The 17,640-nt window shown below is 38.2% G+C and overlaps 1 protein-coding gene across 1 annotated transcript in view; it reads left to right on the forward strand.

The window, feature by feature from the left end:
• Positions 1-17,640, forward strand: part of LOC309662926 (uncharacterized protein) — a gene marked incomplete at its 3' end in the record, with an annotated part of 111,992 nt that overhangs the window by 94,153 nt on the left and 199 nt on the right. The window contains exon 3 of the mRNA XM_082466133.1: positions 17,238-17,300. Within this exon, the coding sequence (XP_082322259.1) occupies positions 17,238-17,300 (63 nt within the window). The remainder of the gene's footprint in view (positions 1-17,237; positions 17,301-17,640) is intronic.

Genomic DNA, 17,640 nt, shown 5'->3' on the forward strand with positions numbered 1-17,640 from the left:
GTAATAGGGATGGGCTGATTCCGCTGATTTTAGAATTTAGGTATGAATTTAGGCAGCATGTGCAAGTACTACTGGAAGCTGATAATTATGCAGGACGTCTCATTGAATGGTTTGCAATGGCAAAATAAGTAGGTTATACTCATTTCCTACTTTCATTGTGAGAAACGTTTTGCTTTGATGTTGTAAGAATGGTTCCTTTAGTACAAAGGAGGGAGGGACATTTTCAGAGGCAAATTGGACCACAGGGCTGAGTGAACTCATTTCCTGTGTTTATAATCAGAAACCGAGACAAGGGGTCGAGATGATTGGGGTCGTCACACACCCCCGCATGGAATTACCCTGAGACTCCAGGATGACGGGGCTGTTCCAGCCTCAGCACCATCAGGGTTCCTGAGGCTGTCCTTAAACCACCTGTTTACAGAACCTGTTAGATACAACTTTGCAGAGCCTAGACGGTTTTTGTTAACCATTCTGTGGGAAGACGTGCCCCTCGGTCACTATGAGGTTTCAGGTCTCAAGCCTTTGTCCCTAAGTCTCCATTTCTTCCCACAACTTGTTTATAACCGCTTTACTAATTTTAAAATCACCTTTTGCCCATAGGTCTATGTCCATAGTAGATTTCAGTGATGCCTGCTGAAGAAAATTTGTGATTTTGAGTAATTTTAAGATTACTTGATGTGTTCATTTTTTAAAATTTGAAGTATAGTTGATTTACAATGTTGTGTTAATTTCTGCTATACCGCAAAGTGACTCAGTTATACACATATATACATTCTGTTTTACATTCTTTTTTACATTCTTTTCCATTATGGTTTATCTCAGGATATTGAATCTAGTTCCCTGTGCTATACAGTAGGATTGTTGTTTTGATCTATTCGTTTTTAACTTCATTTAGAACACTTCAGAAAAGTTACAAGAATAGGACAGAGAGCTTCCACATATCTTTCATCTAGATCAGGGTACAGCAAACATTCTGACAAAGACAAGTAAATATTTTTGCCTTTCTTGGCCATACAAACTGTTTCAACTATTCAACTCGGCTATTGTAGCACAAAAGCAACCAGTGACAATACATAAATGAATGGGTGTGTCTGTGTTCCAGTAAATTTTATTTACAAAAACAGATAGATGGTGGGTCAGATTTGGTCCCTGGTTTCTAGTTTCTGACCCCAATCTAGATTTACCAGTTAAGTTTTATTTGCTTTATCACATTCTCTCTCTCTAGATAGACAGATATAGGTGTATGTGTGCACTTGTTACAATTGTTATTTTTTCCCAACCATTTAAAAGTAAGTTGCAGACATCATGACTCTTTACGCCTAAACGTTTCAGCATGCATCTCTTGCATAACTGCCGTGGAATAATCGAACTCAGAGAATTTCACGTTGATGTAATCTTAAGATCTCACATTTGGTCTGAATTTTAAATTTCACTAATTGTGTGAATAGCGTCCTGTCTGGCATTGTTTTCTCTGATTCAGGATCCGACCCATCAGCATGGCTTTGCATTTAATTGTCACATGTCTTTACTGTCCTTTCATCTGGAAGCAATCCTCAGCCCTTCTTTGCCTCTCATGATATTGGGTTTTGTTTTGAAACTAATAGTATGAAGTTTAATGTGGGTAAATTCAAAGTCCTGCAAATACTGACCACACAGATACAAAGATGAGAGACCAGTTCTTATAAAGGAATCGTCTCCTTGTGGCTTCTTCTTTGTCTTTGGATGTAGGGTCTTTTTTGGTAGGTTCCAGTGTTTTTGTTTGTTTGTTTTTGTTTTTGTTTTTCTGATTCTGGTGTTTTCCTAAGAAGGGGGGAGCTCACGTCCTTCTATGCCGTCGTCTTGCCAGCAAGTTCCCGATGTTGGTATTTTTTAAGACTAGAGGCTTGTTGCTTTGTACAAGGCGCCTCATTCTGGATTTGTCTGATACTTCCTCATGGTTCAATTCAGGTTCTGCCCTTTGGGCAGGACACTGTCTCAGTGATGGTGATGCTTTGTTTTTACCAGTGCATCGCATCAGGGGCGCACCAGGTGGGTTTCCCCGTTCCTGGAGATGTATCCTTTATCACTTAGTTAAGGTATTATCTCCAGGTTTCTCCCCTGTAAAGTTGTCACTTTCTCTTCATTACTAATATTTTTTACCTTTATTTTTGAAAACTTTCTATTACAAAAATTTTTAATTGAACTATATTTGATGCACAATATCATATAAGTTACAGGTATGTATACAGGTATACATAGTATCTTTTTAATTTGAGAAGTAACCATGGGCTATTATCTGGAACTTCAGTACTCTGCCAAAATGCCATAGCAGATGATCAAGTGGAAAATCTGGATGCTAGGAAAGTCTGTTTGGTCTTTAATGAAACAGAATCCCCTGACGGATCTATTTCAAGAGGCTTCATGATAGGCATAACGGTATGAGAAGGAATGACAGTGACAGGACGGTTTTCTGATAATAACTACCTCGATTCGTTTCTTTTTTCCATTTTAATTGTTTTTTTTGTTTGTTTGTTTCTAAATACTTTCGCTGAAACTAAAAGAGCTCTTGATGTTAGAATTCCCTTTATTGTGAACAGTAGTTGTGATCAAATGAGGCCCAGATTTCTTGATAAGCATCGCGGCAGGAGAGTAACTATCCTTAGAGTGTTTCAGAGAAAGTTGTCTTGTGATGTGAGATGTCTGAGGTGTGACATCGCCGTGCTGGGCTGGCAATGCTGAAGCTCTCGGGTTTAGGTTCTGCTGATTGTTCAGCTGTACTTCCGTGGGCTGGCTGCCAAAAGGTTTCATTATTTTGGCAAGACGCGGTACACTTTTTGACACAACAGGATTGTAACAATTTCTATACCAGTTTAGAGCTGGAGAGAGTCCGTGAATACTTCTAAAGCCACTATGGCGCACATATTTCCGGAAATATACTGGGGAAAAAAACGCTTCCATCTAAAAAACAGATCTACAGTTTCCTAGAGAAACTTGCTGCCATTAATTCAGAAAACAGAAAAGGTCTTTGGAAACGTCTGTTGCTGGCATTATTATATGCTATGAGTATATACCTGTATGAAATGAAAAGTGGATTTTTTTTTTGTGGAACCCCAAATTTATTCTTTACATCCAGGCAACCATTCAGACAAAAATTAAATATAAATCACTATTTAACTTTTTTTTATTCAACAGAAAATTTTTTTGTGTGAGAGCATACCATATGTCCTATAAAACGTACAGTGCTCTAGTCTCAGATTTTTCCTTCTGATTCCACCTTCCGGCCACATACGCAAGAACATGCCACCTCACCCGTCCATAGCTGTTGGAATTTGGGCAAAAAATTGGCACTTTTAAAACAATTATTGGAACATGCTTGAGAGACTAGAATTGAAAGAAGGTTTATTTTCTTCTTTAATTAAAAGAAACAAAGGTAGATATGCGGGAAATATGAAAGAACTAAAATTAATTCTCCTTATTGGTCTTCTAGAAATGGAAGGGCATCTCATTCACTGAGTACCTACTACATAGGGGCATTTAAAAATGTGGTCATTAAAGTTTTTATTCTGAAAGAATCCTCTTGGGCAAATGTTACTCTTTCATGTGTCAGAAACCTCAGACCTGGCTGGAATCGTCAGTTTCTGTGTCCCTCACCTGTGTTGTCTATCAGCTCAGGACCTCGCAAGCTCAGTCACCAGAATTGCCCCTAGAAGGGCACACACATCTCATCATCAGCACTTTCTCACCACACTGGAGAACTATGGACAGAATGTGCTTCTCATGACCATTGTTGTGTGTCTCTGCCTCCAGATTCTTACATCCTCTAAGCTCAACAGTGAATTGATTGGTCTGTGTCCAATCACAAATGGAGCCCTGGACCTGAATCCTGCTACCCAGCCATTGTTCCTGTAAAGATGTTTTAGTTCCCAAATCTGGAAGATGTAGGGTTGGGTTAGATGCCATCAAAGATGCTTGCCTTTCTAAAATTCTGTGTTTCCATGTTGTAACCCCTGCAACATTCTCTGGAACCTGGATCTGTTGATTATTTCCCATTTCTCCTACATCTTCAGTCAGACCCCCTCCACCTGATCCTTTTTTTCTGCCTACCAATATGTTCCAGTCCCTTCTTTTTCAGTCTCCCCGGGCACAAATACAGAAGAGGGGGCAAGATAGATCACACAAAACCATTTTGCTGAACTGTGAGGTCGCCTCAGTGTTGCCATTCTAGCTGTCATATATCCCAGCTCCCCAAATTCTTGACATGCCAACTTCATATTTTCTCTACTTCCTTTTGACATGTATCTTGGACTTTTGCTTAAAAGTGAACATGCCTTGTTTACCTTTCTAGACTGTGAAGAACTTGAAGACAGGTGTGTGTGTGTGTGTGTGTGTGTGTGTGTAATTCATGAATTTAACAGATCCATCACTTAGCATGATGCCGTGGTGATGGAATTCAGCACATGTTTATGAAAGAAATGAATGCATGATGTAGAAAGAAAGAGAAAAGAAACCTGTAAATGCTCATCATTAGCTCTACCCTTTCTCCAGAACTGTGTATCCATAATTCCAGTAGCTTGGTGGACATCCTTCCCTGTATATCCACTTGACAGCTCAAACTCATCACGTTAAACGCTTAATTCCACCTCTCGCCCCATGTTTGTTTCGCCTGCACCCTCCGTCATATTGACACAGTCAGCTCCTCCGATTGAGGTTAGAAAGTTGGGTGCCTTTCCCGTTCTCACTTCTCCCACATTGCCTTTCATAGGTTGATTTTTTCTTTTCCTTTCACCCAATGTCCTCTTCCATCCAAATGGCGTATTGGCACTAGAAGTGCTGGAGAGAAGGTTTGGAAGAAATTGTAAAACCTTTTGCTCTGGTTTCATTTCCTGCATATTTTGCCTCCGTAATCCATCTCCTATTCTAACACTCAAGTCATTTTAAGCACAGATAGGGGCAAGCAACTCCTTTCTAAGACTGTCAGTGGCTCTTATTGAATTCCAAGGGCCATCTTCCTAGCCTTGTGTTTTATTGCATCTTCTTTTTTAGCTCTCACACTCCACATATTTACGACATTGTCCAGGCCCCAGATCTATTTACAATTGATCAGGTCCTCCTCATCCTTCTAAGCTAATTCATGAGCCCTCAGTTCTGTGAAATCCTCTCCAATTATCCCATATGGAACAACATACCACTTTGGTTTCTTATGGGACTTTACTCTTCTATCACTTATTGTATACTTTGTTGCTGTAGACTGATTTATTTGCATGCTTTTCTCCCATGGAGATGATAGACTACCTCAGGGTGGAACAAATTTCGACCAGATTTCCCCCACCTTGGTGAGTCGATGACCACTTAGCACATAGGAAATACGAATCCACATTCATTGATTTAGCAGAAGTTAATGTGAACAGGTTGAAAAGTATGGAATGCTGGCTGCTTTGTTTTAACGTGGGTTCTGTCTATTTAGCATAATGTAATTATGGGTTCTGTTTTCCTTGAGGATTGGGCATGTGTGAAAATTTGAATTTTATAGGAAACTTTTTTGCCTCAGAATTTTTTGTGATTGCCATTTAGGTAGTATAATTTCCTTTTCTGTACTTTTGCGTGAAAGTTTTGGGTTAAATGTAAGGTATGGAACTTTGTGCTAAACTGTCCAGATGGTAGTTCACCAAAGCAATATCAATAATTTTCCTCCTTGTCAGTACTTTGGCTCAGAAGAGTGGGATCTCTCTGTCTGTGGTATACATAAATACCTTGGAATTTGTAGCACCTAGGGCATTCTGGAGCTGAATCCTCCTTGGGATCATAATAATTTAGTAATCTCATAGATTTGCAGACTGCTCTTCAGTTTCCAAATCCCTGGCACATATCTCATCTCTTTAAGCTCTTGCAGCATGTGGCGTAAATGGGGCAGTGCTTTATAATGGAAATAACATTCCTTGGAGTGTGCCAAAGCGTGGCTCAAAATTCCAGTTCCCATAGCCTCACCCACAGTCACTTGCTTTGTTTCCTCAACCTCTCTAAACTGCAGTTTCCTCTCTCTAAAATGTGAGAATAATAATACCTAATTTTACACACTTCCGTAGTTTTGTTGTTAAGAGGCTCCACTGAACAAATCATTTTAAACGTGCTCCATAAATCTGTAAAGATTCTCTCACATTCGGTGATAGTTTAACAAGTGAACATGGATGGTGGTGTTCTCATATTTGAATTATCAAGCTGAGGCTAAATAGTTCATGTGATTTTCTCAGTTGTAGATGAGACACATGGCCAAGTTAGGGCTCAAACCACGGCTTTCCATTCCATGGTGCACATGGCTTGTTTTTTATAATCTGTTCTCTTGTTTGCATGTTCAGTCCCATATGCCTTGTGAGGGATTATAAAAGGGTTTGCAGACGTATTCCCTCCTCAGGAGGATCTGGAGGTAGTGTAACTTTAATACAAGTCATAGGCTCCACAAATCAGTCAAAAATGTGAGAATTCTTGGGGGGAACTCTAAATGCTACATGGTTGCAGAGAGGGCAAATCAGTGTGTGCTGTGTGGATAGCAATGGCCAAAAATAGATGGTTTGAAGCAGCTACTGATCTGAGTGGAGAAGGACAGAATAGCTTGTCTGTAAGGAAGACATATCACAACAGAGTGGAATTAGAAAGGATCTTGTTTGGGGGGAACAGAAAAGCAACCAGCTTCACTGGAAGCAATTCATAGGAGGTTGAAGGAGTTGGTTGGACAGGATTTGCTGGTTGACCAGATGTTTTGAATGTAAAACCATGTACTTTAGGTTAAATTCGATAATGATTGACTAATTGTATCAGTGACCTCACATCTTCAAAACCGTGTTTTAGAAGGATGAATGTGGCCAAAATGTACAGAATTGTTCCATGATTGTAGGTCATGGTCCTGAGTAGCATTTACTCCTCCATCCTGGGGAAGTTGTTTCTCAGGACCAGCTCTGTTACTCCGGTTCCTTTGCATGTTGTTCAAAAATTCTCAACCTTGGCACGGTTAACATCTGGAGTCAGGTAATTTTTTATCATGTGAGTGCTATCTGGGCCCTGGTGGATGTTTAAGCAGCATCCCTAGCGTCACCCCCAAGAAGCCAGTACCTCTCCCCTTAATCATAACAAAATGATTCCAGACATTGCCAAATGTCCCCTGGGAATACAAAATCACTCCCATTTCAGAACCACTTACTTAGAGCAATTTAAAAAATTTACCTACTATCTTTTTTTTTTTTAGCCACGCCACGCGGCTTACAGGATCAAGCCTGGGCTCCCTGCAGTGGAGGCGTGGAGTCCTAACCACTGGACCACCAGGGGATTCCCTCTAGTATATTATGATATAAGTTAATTACAATAAAAAAGACCTGTACAGTGTTGTACAATATATTTAAAAGTTGGAAGGATTTAGATAAATTCTGCATCATTGGCTTCTCTGTAAAGTTTGAGTGTCAGGCAATTCTGGAAAACAACCAGAAGGCAGCAAAGAGCAGTTGTTTCCTGGATACTGGCTGACCTCTCCAGTTTACCATTCTTTCTGTCACCCCAGTTATCCAAAATTTACCCCCTTCACTCTTCCTCATTATTTGCTTGGTCTCTGGAAGTACTTGGGTATCCCAGTCCTAAGTACTGGTTATAAAAACATTTCAATTTATCAATAAATTTATTCAGCAGGTGTTTATTGAGCTGCAGCTAAATGATAAAGAGTATTGTAGTAAATGTAGTAAATGTCACAAAGTCTCATTGCTCACTATTCCATGAGTGGAATATTGTATGAACATGTTTTATATTACGGTACATTTTATTTTTTATTTATTTATTTTAAACACAACATATCTCTCACTTTATTTATTTCTTTTTTAAGTTCACTTAGAAGTAGTCTGGGTTTTCGGCATATAGGTCTTGACATTTTAAAATCAGATTTATCCCTAATTATTTTTTTTGAATTTATTTTATTTATTTTTTGTATACAGCAGGTTCTTATTAGTTATCTATTTTATATGTATTAGTGTATACATGTCAATCCCAATCTCCCAATTCATCCCACCACCACCACCCACACCCCCTGCCGCTTTTCCCCCTTGGGGTCCATACGTTTGTTCTCTACATCTGTGTCTCTATTTCTGCCTTGCAAACCGGTTCATCTGTACCATTTTTCTAGATTCCACATATATACATTAATATATGATATTTGTTTTTCTCTTTCTGACTTACTTCACTCTGTATGACAGTCTCTAGGTCCATGCATGTCTCTACAAATGACCCAATTTCGTTTCTTTTTATGGCTGAGTAATATTCCATTGTATATATGTGCCACATCTTCTTTATCCATTCATCTGTCGATGGGCATTTAGGTTGCTTCCATGACCTGGCTATTGTAAATAGTGCTGCAATGAACATTGGGGCGCATGTGTCTTTTTGAATTATGGTTTTCTCTGGGTATATGCCCAGTAGTGGGATTGCTGGATCATATGGTAATTCTATTTTTAGTTTTTTAAGGAACCTCCATACTGTTCTCCATAGTGGCTGTATCAATTTACATTCCCACCAACAGTGCAAGAGGGTTCCCTTTTCTCCACACCCCCTCCAGCATTTGTTGTTTGTAGATTTTCTGATGATGCCCATTCTAACCGGTGTGAGGTGATACCTCATTGTAGTTTTTATTTGCATTTCTCTAATAATTAGTGATGTTGAGCAGCTTTTCATGTGCCTCTTGGCCATCTGTATGTCTTCTTTGAAGAAATGTCTATTTAGGTCTTCTTCCCATTTTTGGATTGGGGTGTTTGTTTTTTTAATATTGAGCTGCATGAGCTGTTTATGTATATTTTGGAGATTAATCCTTTTTCCATTGATTTGTTTGCAAATATTTTCTCCCATCCTGAGGGTTGTCTTTTCGTCTTGTTTATAGTTTCCTTTGCTGTGCAAAAGCTTTGAAGTTTCATTAGGTCCCACTGCTTATTTTGTTTTTATTTCCATTACTTTAGGGGGTGGGTCAAAAAAGATCTTGCTGTGATTTATGTCAAAGAGTGTTCTTTCTATGTTTTCCTCTAAGAGTTTTATAGTGTCCGGTCTTACATTTAGGTCTTTAATCCATTGTGAGTTTATTTTTGTGTATGGTGTTAGGAAGTGTTCTAATTTCATTCTTTTACATGTAGCTGTCCAGTTTTCCCAGCACTTCTTATTGAAGAGGCTGTCTTTTCTCCATTGCATATCCTTGCCTCCTTTATCATAGATTAGTTGACCATAGGTGCATGGGTTTATCTCTGGGCTTTCTATCTTGTTCCATTGATCTATATTTCTGTTTTTGTGCCAGTACCATACTGTCTTGATTACTGTAGCTTTGTAGTATATTCTGAAGTCAGGGAGTCTGATTCCTCCAGCTCCATTATTTTCCCTCAAGATTGTTTTGGCTATTCAGGGTCTTTTAGGTCTCCATACAAATTTTAAGATTTTTTGTTCTAGTTCTGTAAAAAATGCCATTGGTAATTTTATAGGGATTGACCTGAATCTCTAGATTGCTTTGGGTAGTATAGTCATTTTCACAGTATTGATTCTTCCAATCCAAAAACATGGTATATCTCCCCATCTGTTTGTGTCATCTTTGATTTCTTTCATCAGTGTCTTAAAGTTTTCTGAGTACAGGTCTTTTACCTCCTTAGGTAGGTTTATTCCTAGGTATTTTATTCTTTTTGTTGCAATGGTGAATGGGATTGTTTCCTTAATTTCTCTTTCTGATCTTCTGTTGTTAGTGTACAGGAATGCAAGAGATTACTGTGCATTAATTTTCTATCCTGCAACTTTACCAAATTCATTGATTAGCTCTAGTAGTTTTCTGGTGACATTTTTAGGATTCTCTATGTATAGTATCATGTCATCTGCAAACAGTGGCAGTTTTACTTCTTATTTTCTAATTTGTATTCCTTTTATTTCTTTTTCTTCTCTGATTGCCGTGACTAAGCCTTCCAAAACTATGTTGAATAAGAGTGGTGAGAGTGGACATCCTTGTCTTGTTCTTGATCTTAGAGGAAATGCTTTCAGTTTTTCACCATTGAGAATGATGTTTGCTGTGGGTTTGTCATATATGGCCTTTATTATGTTGAGGTAGGTTCCCTCTATGCCCACTTTTTGGAGAGGTTTTATCATAAATGGGTGTTGAATTTTGTCAAAAGCTTTTTCTTCATCTATTGAGAGGATCATATGGTTTTTATTCTTCAATTTGTTAATATGCTGTATCACATTGGTTGATTTGCATATATTGAAGAATCCTTGCATCCCTGGGATAAATCCCACTTGATCATGGTGTATGATCCTTTTAATGTGTTGTTGGATTCTGTTTGCTAGTATTTTGTTGAGGATTTTTGCATCTATATTCATCAGTGATATTGGTCTGTAATTTTCTTTTTTTGTAGTTTCTTTATCTGGTTTTGGTATCAGGGTGATGGTGGCCTCATAGAATGAGTTTGGGAGTGTTCCTTCCTCTGCAAATTTTTGGAAGAGTTTGAGAAGGATGGGTGTTAGCTCTTCTCTAACTGTTTGATAGAATTCACCTGTGAAACCATCTGGTCCTGGACTTTTGTTTGTTGGAAGATTTTTAAGCACAGTTTCAATTTCATTACTTGTGATTTGTCTGTTCATGTTTTCTATTTCTTCCTGGTACAGTCTTGGAAGTTTATACCTTTCTAAGAATTTGTCCATTTCTTCCAGGTTGTCCATTTTATTGGCAGAGTTGCTTTTGTTAGTCTCTTGTGATGCTTTGTATTTCTGCAGTGTCCATTGTAACTTCTCCTTTTTCATTTCTAATTTTATTTGAGTCCTCTCCCTCTTTTTTTGATGAGTCTGGCTAAAGGTTTATCAATTTTGTTTATCTTCTCAAGGAACCAGCTTTTAGTTTTATTGATCTTTGCTGTTGTTTTCTTCGTTTCTATTTCATTTACTTCTGCTCTGATCTTTATGATTCCTTTCCTTTTATTAACTCTGGGTTTTGTTTGTTCTTCTTCCTCTAGCTCCCTTAGGGGTAAAGTTAGGTTGTTTATTTGAGATGTTTGTTGTTTCTTGAGGTAGGATTGTATTGCTATAAACTTCCCTTTTAGAATTGCTTTTGCTGCATCCCATAGGTTTTGGATCATTGTGTTTTCATTGTCATTTGTATCTAGGTATTTTTTGATTTCCTCTTTGATTTCTGCATTGATCTCTTGGTTATTTAGTAATATATTGTTTAGCCTCCATGTGTTTGTGTTTTTTACATTTTTTCCCATGTAATTTATTTCTAATCTCACAGCATTGTGGTCAGAAAAGATGCTTGATACAATTTCAGTTTTCTTAAATTTACCAAGGCTTGATTCATGACTCAAGATGTGATCTATCCTGGAGAGTGTTCCGTGTTCACTTGACAAGAAAGTGTAATCTGCTGTTTTTGGATGGAATGTCCTATAAATATCAATTAAATCTGTCTTGTCTATTGTGTCATTTAGAGCTTGTGTTTCCTTATTAGTTTTCTGTCTGGATGATCTGTCCATTTAACAAGTGAGGTGTTAAAGTACCCCACTATTATTGTGTTACTGTCAGTTTCCTCTTTTATAGCTGTTAGCATTTGCCTTATGTATTGAGGTGCTGCTATGTTGGGTGCATATATATTTATAATTGTTATATCTTCTTCTTCGATTGATCCCTTGATCATTATGTAGTGTCCTTCCTTGTCTCTTGTAACATTCTTTATTTTAAAGTCTATTTTTTCTGGTATGAGTATTGCTACTCCAGCTTTCTTTTGATTTCCATTTGCATGGAATAGCTTTTTCCATCCCCTCACTTTCAGTCTGTATGTGTCCCTATGTCTGAAGTGGGTCTCTTGTAGACAGCATATATATAGGTCTTGTTTTTGTATCCATTCAGTGAGCCTGTGTCTTTTGGTTGGAGCATTTAAACCATTCACATTTAAGGGAATTATCAGTGTGTATCTTCCTATTACCATTTTGTTAATTGTTTTGGGTTTGTTTTTGTAGGTCCCTTTCTTCTGTTGTTTTTCCTACTTCGAGGATTTTCTTTAGCATTTGTTGTAGAGCTTGTTTGGTGGTGCTGAATTCTCTTAGCTTTTGCTTTTCTGTAGAGTTCTTGATGTCTCCATGGAACCTGAATGAGATCCTTGCCAGGTAGAGTAATCTTGGTTGTAGGTTCTTCCCTTTCATCACTTTAAATATATCGTGTCACTCTCTTCTGGCTTGTAGAGTTTCTGCTGAGAAATCAGCTGTTAACCTTATGGGAGTTCCCTTGTATGTTATTTGTTGTTTTTCCCTTGTTGCTTTTAATCATATTTCTTTGTCTTTAATTTTTGCCAATTTGATTACTGTGTGTCTCGGCGTGTTTCTCCTTGGGTTTATCCTGCCTGGGACTCTCTGCACTTCCTGGACTTGGGTGGCTATTTCATTTCCCATGTTAGGGAAGTTTTTGACTATAATCTCTTCACATATTTTCTCGGGTCCTTTCTCTCTCTCTTCTCCTTCTGGGACCTCTACAATGTTAATGTAGTCCCAAAGGTCTCTTAGGCTCTCTTCATTTCCTTCCATTCTTTTTTCTTTATTCTGTTCTGTGGCAGTGAATTCCACCATTCTGTCTTCCAGGTCACTTATCCGTTCTTCTGCCTCAGTTATTCTGCTATTCTTTCCTTCTAGTGTGTTTTTCATTTCAGTAATTGTATTGTTCATCTCTGTTTGTTTGTTCTTTAATTCTTCTAGGTGTTTGTTCTTTAATTCTTCTAAGTCTTTGTTAAACATTTCTTGCATCTTCTTGATTTTTGCCTCCATTCTTATTCCGAGGTCCTGGATCATCTTCACGATCATTATTCTGAATTCTTTTTCTGGAAGGTTGCCTATCTCCACTTCATTAAGTTGTTTTTCTGGGGTTTTATCTTGTTCCTTCATCTGGTACATAGCCCTCTGCCTTTTCATCTTGTCTATCTTTCTGTGAACGTAGTTTTTGTTCCACAGCCTGCAGGATTGTAGTTCTTCTTGCTTCTGCTGTCTGCTCTCTGGTGGATGAGGCTATCTAAGAGGCTTGTGCAAGTTTCCTGATGGGAGGGACTGGTGGTGGGTAGAGCTGGCTGTTGCTCTGGTGGGCAGAGCTCAGTAAAACTTTAATCCGCTTGTCTGCTGATGGGGGGGGCTGGGTTCCCTCCCTGTTGGTTATTTGGCCTGAGGCAACCCAACACTGGAGCCTACCTGGGCTCTTTGGTGGGGCTAATGGCGGACTCTGGGAGGGCTCATGCCAAGGAGTACTTCCCAGAACTTCTGCTGCCAGTGTCCTTGTCCTCACGGTGAGACACAGCCGCCCCCTGCCTCTGCAGCAGACCCTCCAACACTAGCAGGTAGGTCTGGTTCAGTCTCCTATGGGGTCACTGCTCTTTCCCCTGGGTCCCGATGTGCACACTACTTTGTGTGTGCCCTCCAAGAGTGTCTTTGTTTCCCACAGACCTTTCGAAGTCCTGCAATCAAATCCCAGTAGCCTTCAAAGTCTGATTCTCTGGGAATTCCTCCTCCCATTTCCTGACCCCCAGGTTGGGAAGCCTGACATGTAGCTTAGAACTTCACTCCAGTGGTGGACTTCTGTGGTATAATTATTCTCCATTTTGGGGGTCACCCACCCAGCGGTTACGGGATTGGATTTTATTGTGATTGCGCCCCTCCTCCTGTTTCACTGTGGCTTCTCCTTTGTCTTTGGATGTGGGGTATCTTTTTTGGTGAGTTCCAGTGTCTTCCTGTCGATGATTATTCAGCAGTTAGTTGTGATTCTGTTGCTCTCACAAGAGGGAGGGAGCACTCGTCCTTTTACTCCACCATCTTGAACCAATCTCTATTACTGTACATTTAAAAAATATAAATTTAATATACAATTATCATCTGAGCAAGTGATATTGTGAATGTATCTTTCTAGATTAAGTAAAAAAAAAATTGATAGCTACATTCCAAATGATGATCAATGTGATTAGCTTGCTCAACCTTTTTTTTTTTTTTTAAGTTTCTCTGAAATGTAAAGTTTCTCTTCATTGGGCTTGAAGCAGTAGCCTAGGAGGAAATGATTTCAAACAGTTGATCAGCCTAAAACTTGAAAGCCTAAACCACTTGCTAAAATACTAACTTTGATTACTGTTTTTGTTTGTTTGTTTTTGTAGTTTGACACAGTATGTGATCATGGCCCTTAGAGTTGCAGTTGTTTGCTTGTAGTATTATTTCTCTTCTACTCCCTTCACACATGGAAGAGAGTTTTGCGACTACCTTTCTTTGGCAGTACTTTTTTATTATTATTACTTGGAGAAATAGAAAGTGTTTCCTTCTTGTTCAAAGTGTGAGAGAAAAGGCTGTCATTTTTTTCCTCTTCAGCTTTTGTTGAAATCATTTTACCTGGCCAGTAGCACCATAAAGAAACAGACCTTTGGAAAATTTATCCTGCAAAGATTTACTCAAATGTTTACATCTAGGCTGTTCTTGTCAGGTAGTTTTCACAGAGGATTACTAAAAGAAAATGTTGGCTGTCATTAGTAGCATTTTGAGATGTATCTTTAGGTGCTACTGATTAGTGGTGACTGGAAATGAGGCAAGCATGCAATTAAAATAGAACTTTAAATGAATTGCATATACCAATGCTAGACTTGACAGATGGAGATTCTGGGTTAACAAGAAGACAAGTGCATTACGTATTGCTGTTGTTAGCATTTCAGAAATATGCCCACTTTTGTAAATGATATCTAGTTTTTATAAGGCATTTATTCCACAAGTTGTCAGGAATATGGTTATTTGGAATCATGGACATCACAAAGGACTGACTTTTTTAATGCACTCATGCATGTCCCTAGTTGTGAAAATGCAACTGTACACATGTAATATCTTGTTTTCATAATTCACATTTTCAGCAATGACAGAAAGCAAGAATTACATAATTATTCTGAGACATTTTTAGCCACATTGCACTGAACACTTTTTATATGGAATAAATGCTTGTTGGATGTTTCCCGAGTGAAATGACAGAGACTTAACTTGTCAGTAGCTGAGCCTCTGTCCGTGAAAAATCCCCAGGTCTTGTGGTGCGGTCCTGCTCCGTTGTAGGCCACTTCTTCAAATGAAAAAAATTGCAAGGTATTTGAAAGAATGTCAGTTATTCATTTCAAGTAGTCTTGAGAAGGAGTTAAGTCTAAGCATATTTATTAAATGACCAGTAAAGTTTTTTGACTAGGAGCCAATGTCTTGCAACAAATTAGGATAGCTCTGTGGGTAAGGCATTGGATGTACCTTTAGGAAACAAAACTCACTCTTTAGGGAGCTCATGAAATATGTAAGGTAGACAAGTTTTAAACTATTTCATTGCTATTAGAAAAATGGTATTCTTTTAGAATTGTTATATTGGTGAAAAATTGTACATCTGTTTTAGAACATGCTTGGAAGAGGTGAACACTAATAGACTTGGGACACGCTTATATAGGTCTTGGAAAAGCATCATTGACGAGCTCAAGTTTTTTAATTTAAAATAACTAAAAATGAATTGTTCATATGCAACATTTAAAGGATATCAAATCTAGAATATTCTCACAAGAAGTAGACTGATTCTTAAATGATACTTACATGAACCAAGAAAGAGCCATTACAGACTCTGTTTTCATCAAATTCTACAGCAGTTCTTTTTTTCCCCCAGCTTTATTGAGATATAAGTGACATATATAACATTGTGTAAGTTTAAAGTGTACAGTGTGATGATTTGATACACATATATATTGGGAAATGTTTACCACAATAAGGCAGTTCTTTTTAAAGTTTAGTGTAAGCACCAAGATTTTCAGGGGAACTTGCTAAAAGAGATTCTTGGCTCCCAATCCCAGAGATCTGACTCTGTACATCTAGTGCATTTCCCATGAACTCCAAGGTGATGCTCATATTATTGGTCCTTTATCACACTTTGAGAGCAGTGCTGTGACAGACTGACAGTTGATACAGTCAGTAGTTTGTTTTCATATATGCATTTTTGATTGAAAAATAAAGCAATGGATTTTTGCAAAGTAAATTTCACATAGAGTCTTCCAGTTCATCTTTAAACTGTATTTTAAAACAGGGAGGGTACTAGAGAGTAAAGTGAAAATATAGTACGGGTGTATGTTCTGAATTCTACATTATATATGTCTGAAATTTAACTGAGAATTTTGATATCAACTGGAAAATTTATCAATAATGAAAGATAGATAGAATAATCATGAGCTTATGGGAGCCAGGGTATGCCAATATTTAGAAAACTGTCATTTAACTATATGAGATGATTAATTTGTACTAATTAAAATTTGCATTAAAATATAATTTTGAGAATCAAATATCCATTCATATGAATGTAAGATTTTAATTTCAATCACGAGGCTTGGCTGTTATCTCTTATTACAATATATTATATAGATAGTATATATAGTACTATATTTTAAGTGTTATAATTATATATTATATATAGTAGTATGTATATAAAACCTACATTTACATGTATATATACTTTGTTCATTCAATAATATATTTATTATTACAATTGTTACTGAACAGTGGATCCTGGCTCTTATCTTTGATTTATTAAATCATATGTGTAAATTATATATATGTATTCAAACTTTATTCTGAAGCTCTTATGGCAGAGTCTCATATTCAGGTTTATTCAATCCATTTTAATAGAGTAATTAAACTGGACAAATGTGAATGCTGCTGGATTCACTGAGATAAACACATAAGTTAACAGTAATGGGTGTGATATATATAAACATATATATATATACACACATATACATATATTTAATGCAATACTTCAGTCACTTACAGAAGAATATTCAAAAAATAGCCCTATGTTGTCCATTTAAAAGCAAGTTATTGTTAAAGCAGATGAGAAAAGAATCCATCTGTAACCACAACCTTTAGAAAATATTTTTTACTGAATAAAAGTAAATATCCACACTGCTGTGCCTGACAGGGGATATAACTGCTTCTCCTCCGTGTCGCCTCCAGACCGTGCGGCTCTCTTTTCTCGATTGTGTGGAAACATATGTCTTTCTGTCCCTGCTCGGTCGTGACGCTCTTCCTCATATTCCTGTGATACACAGAGTTCAGATGAGCTGCTGATTCATTGTGTTTCCCGAAGTCACTAGGGAAAGTAGGCCCTGAAAAGCCAGGGGTGCACACAGGTGGGCTCTTTCCTTTTGGGCTTTGTTTCTTTCCCGTGTTCACTGATTGGTTTTCCCTGTTCATCTCTCCCAGTGCCTGGAGCCCTGCAAGGTGTCCTGGGACCTGCGGAAGCAGCAGTGCCAGAGCTTCTGTGAGGTAAGAGGCCCCGTACACAGCCACGGACACTCGGGACACAGTTGCAGGCTGACCACGTGCCAGTGGGTCCTTGGAATGGGAGGGCATCATGTTCTTCTGTGGCTGGGGAAGTTCACTCTCCTTCAGGTGTGTGTGTGTGTGTGTGTGTGTGTGTGTGTGCATGTGTGTGTAAATTCACATTAAAAACATTCTCGAGACTTCTTAAAACCTAGCCACCCACTGCTTCCGTTATTCATCAGACAGTAAAAGTTTTTTTTATCATATTGAAGAAAGGTACAAGCTGTTGCCATCCTCCCACCTCACATTATGGCTCTCCTGTGGGTGATTCTCGGCATGCTGA

Source organism: Balaenoptera physalus (genome assembly GCF_965194825.1).
Source record: "Balaenoptera physalus genome assembly, chromosome: 6".
NCBI lineage: Eukaryota > Metazoa > Chordata > Mammalia > Artiodactyla > Balaenopteridae > Balaenoptera > Balaenoptera physalus.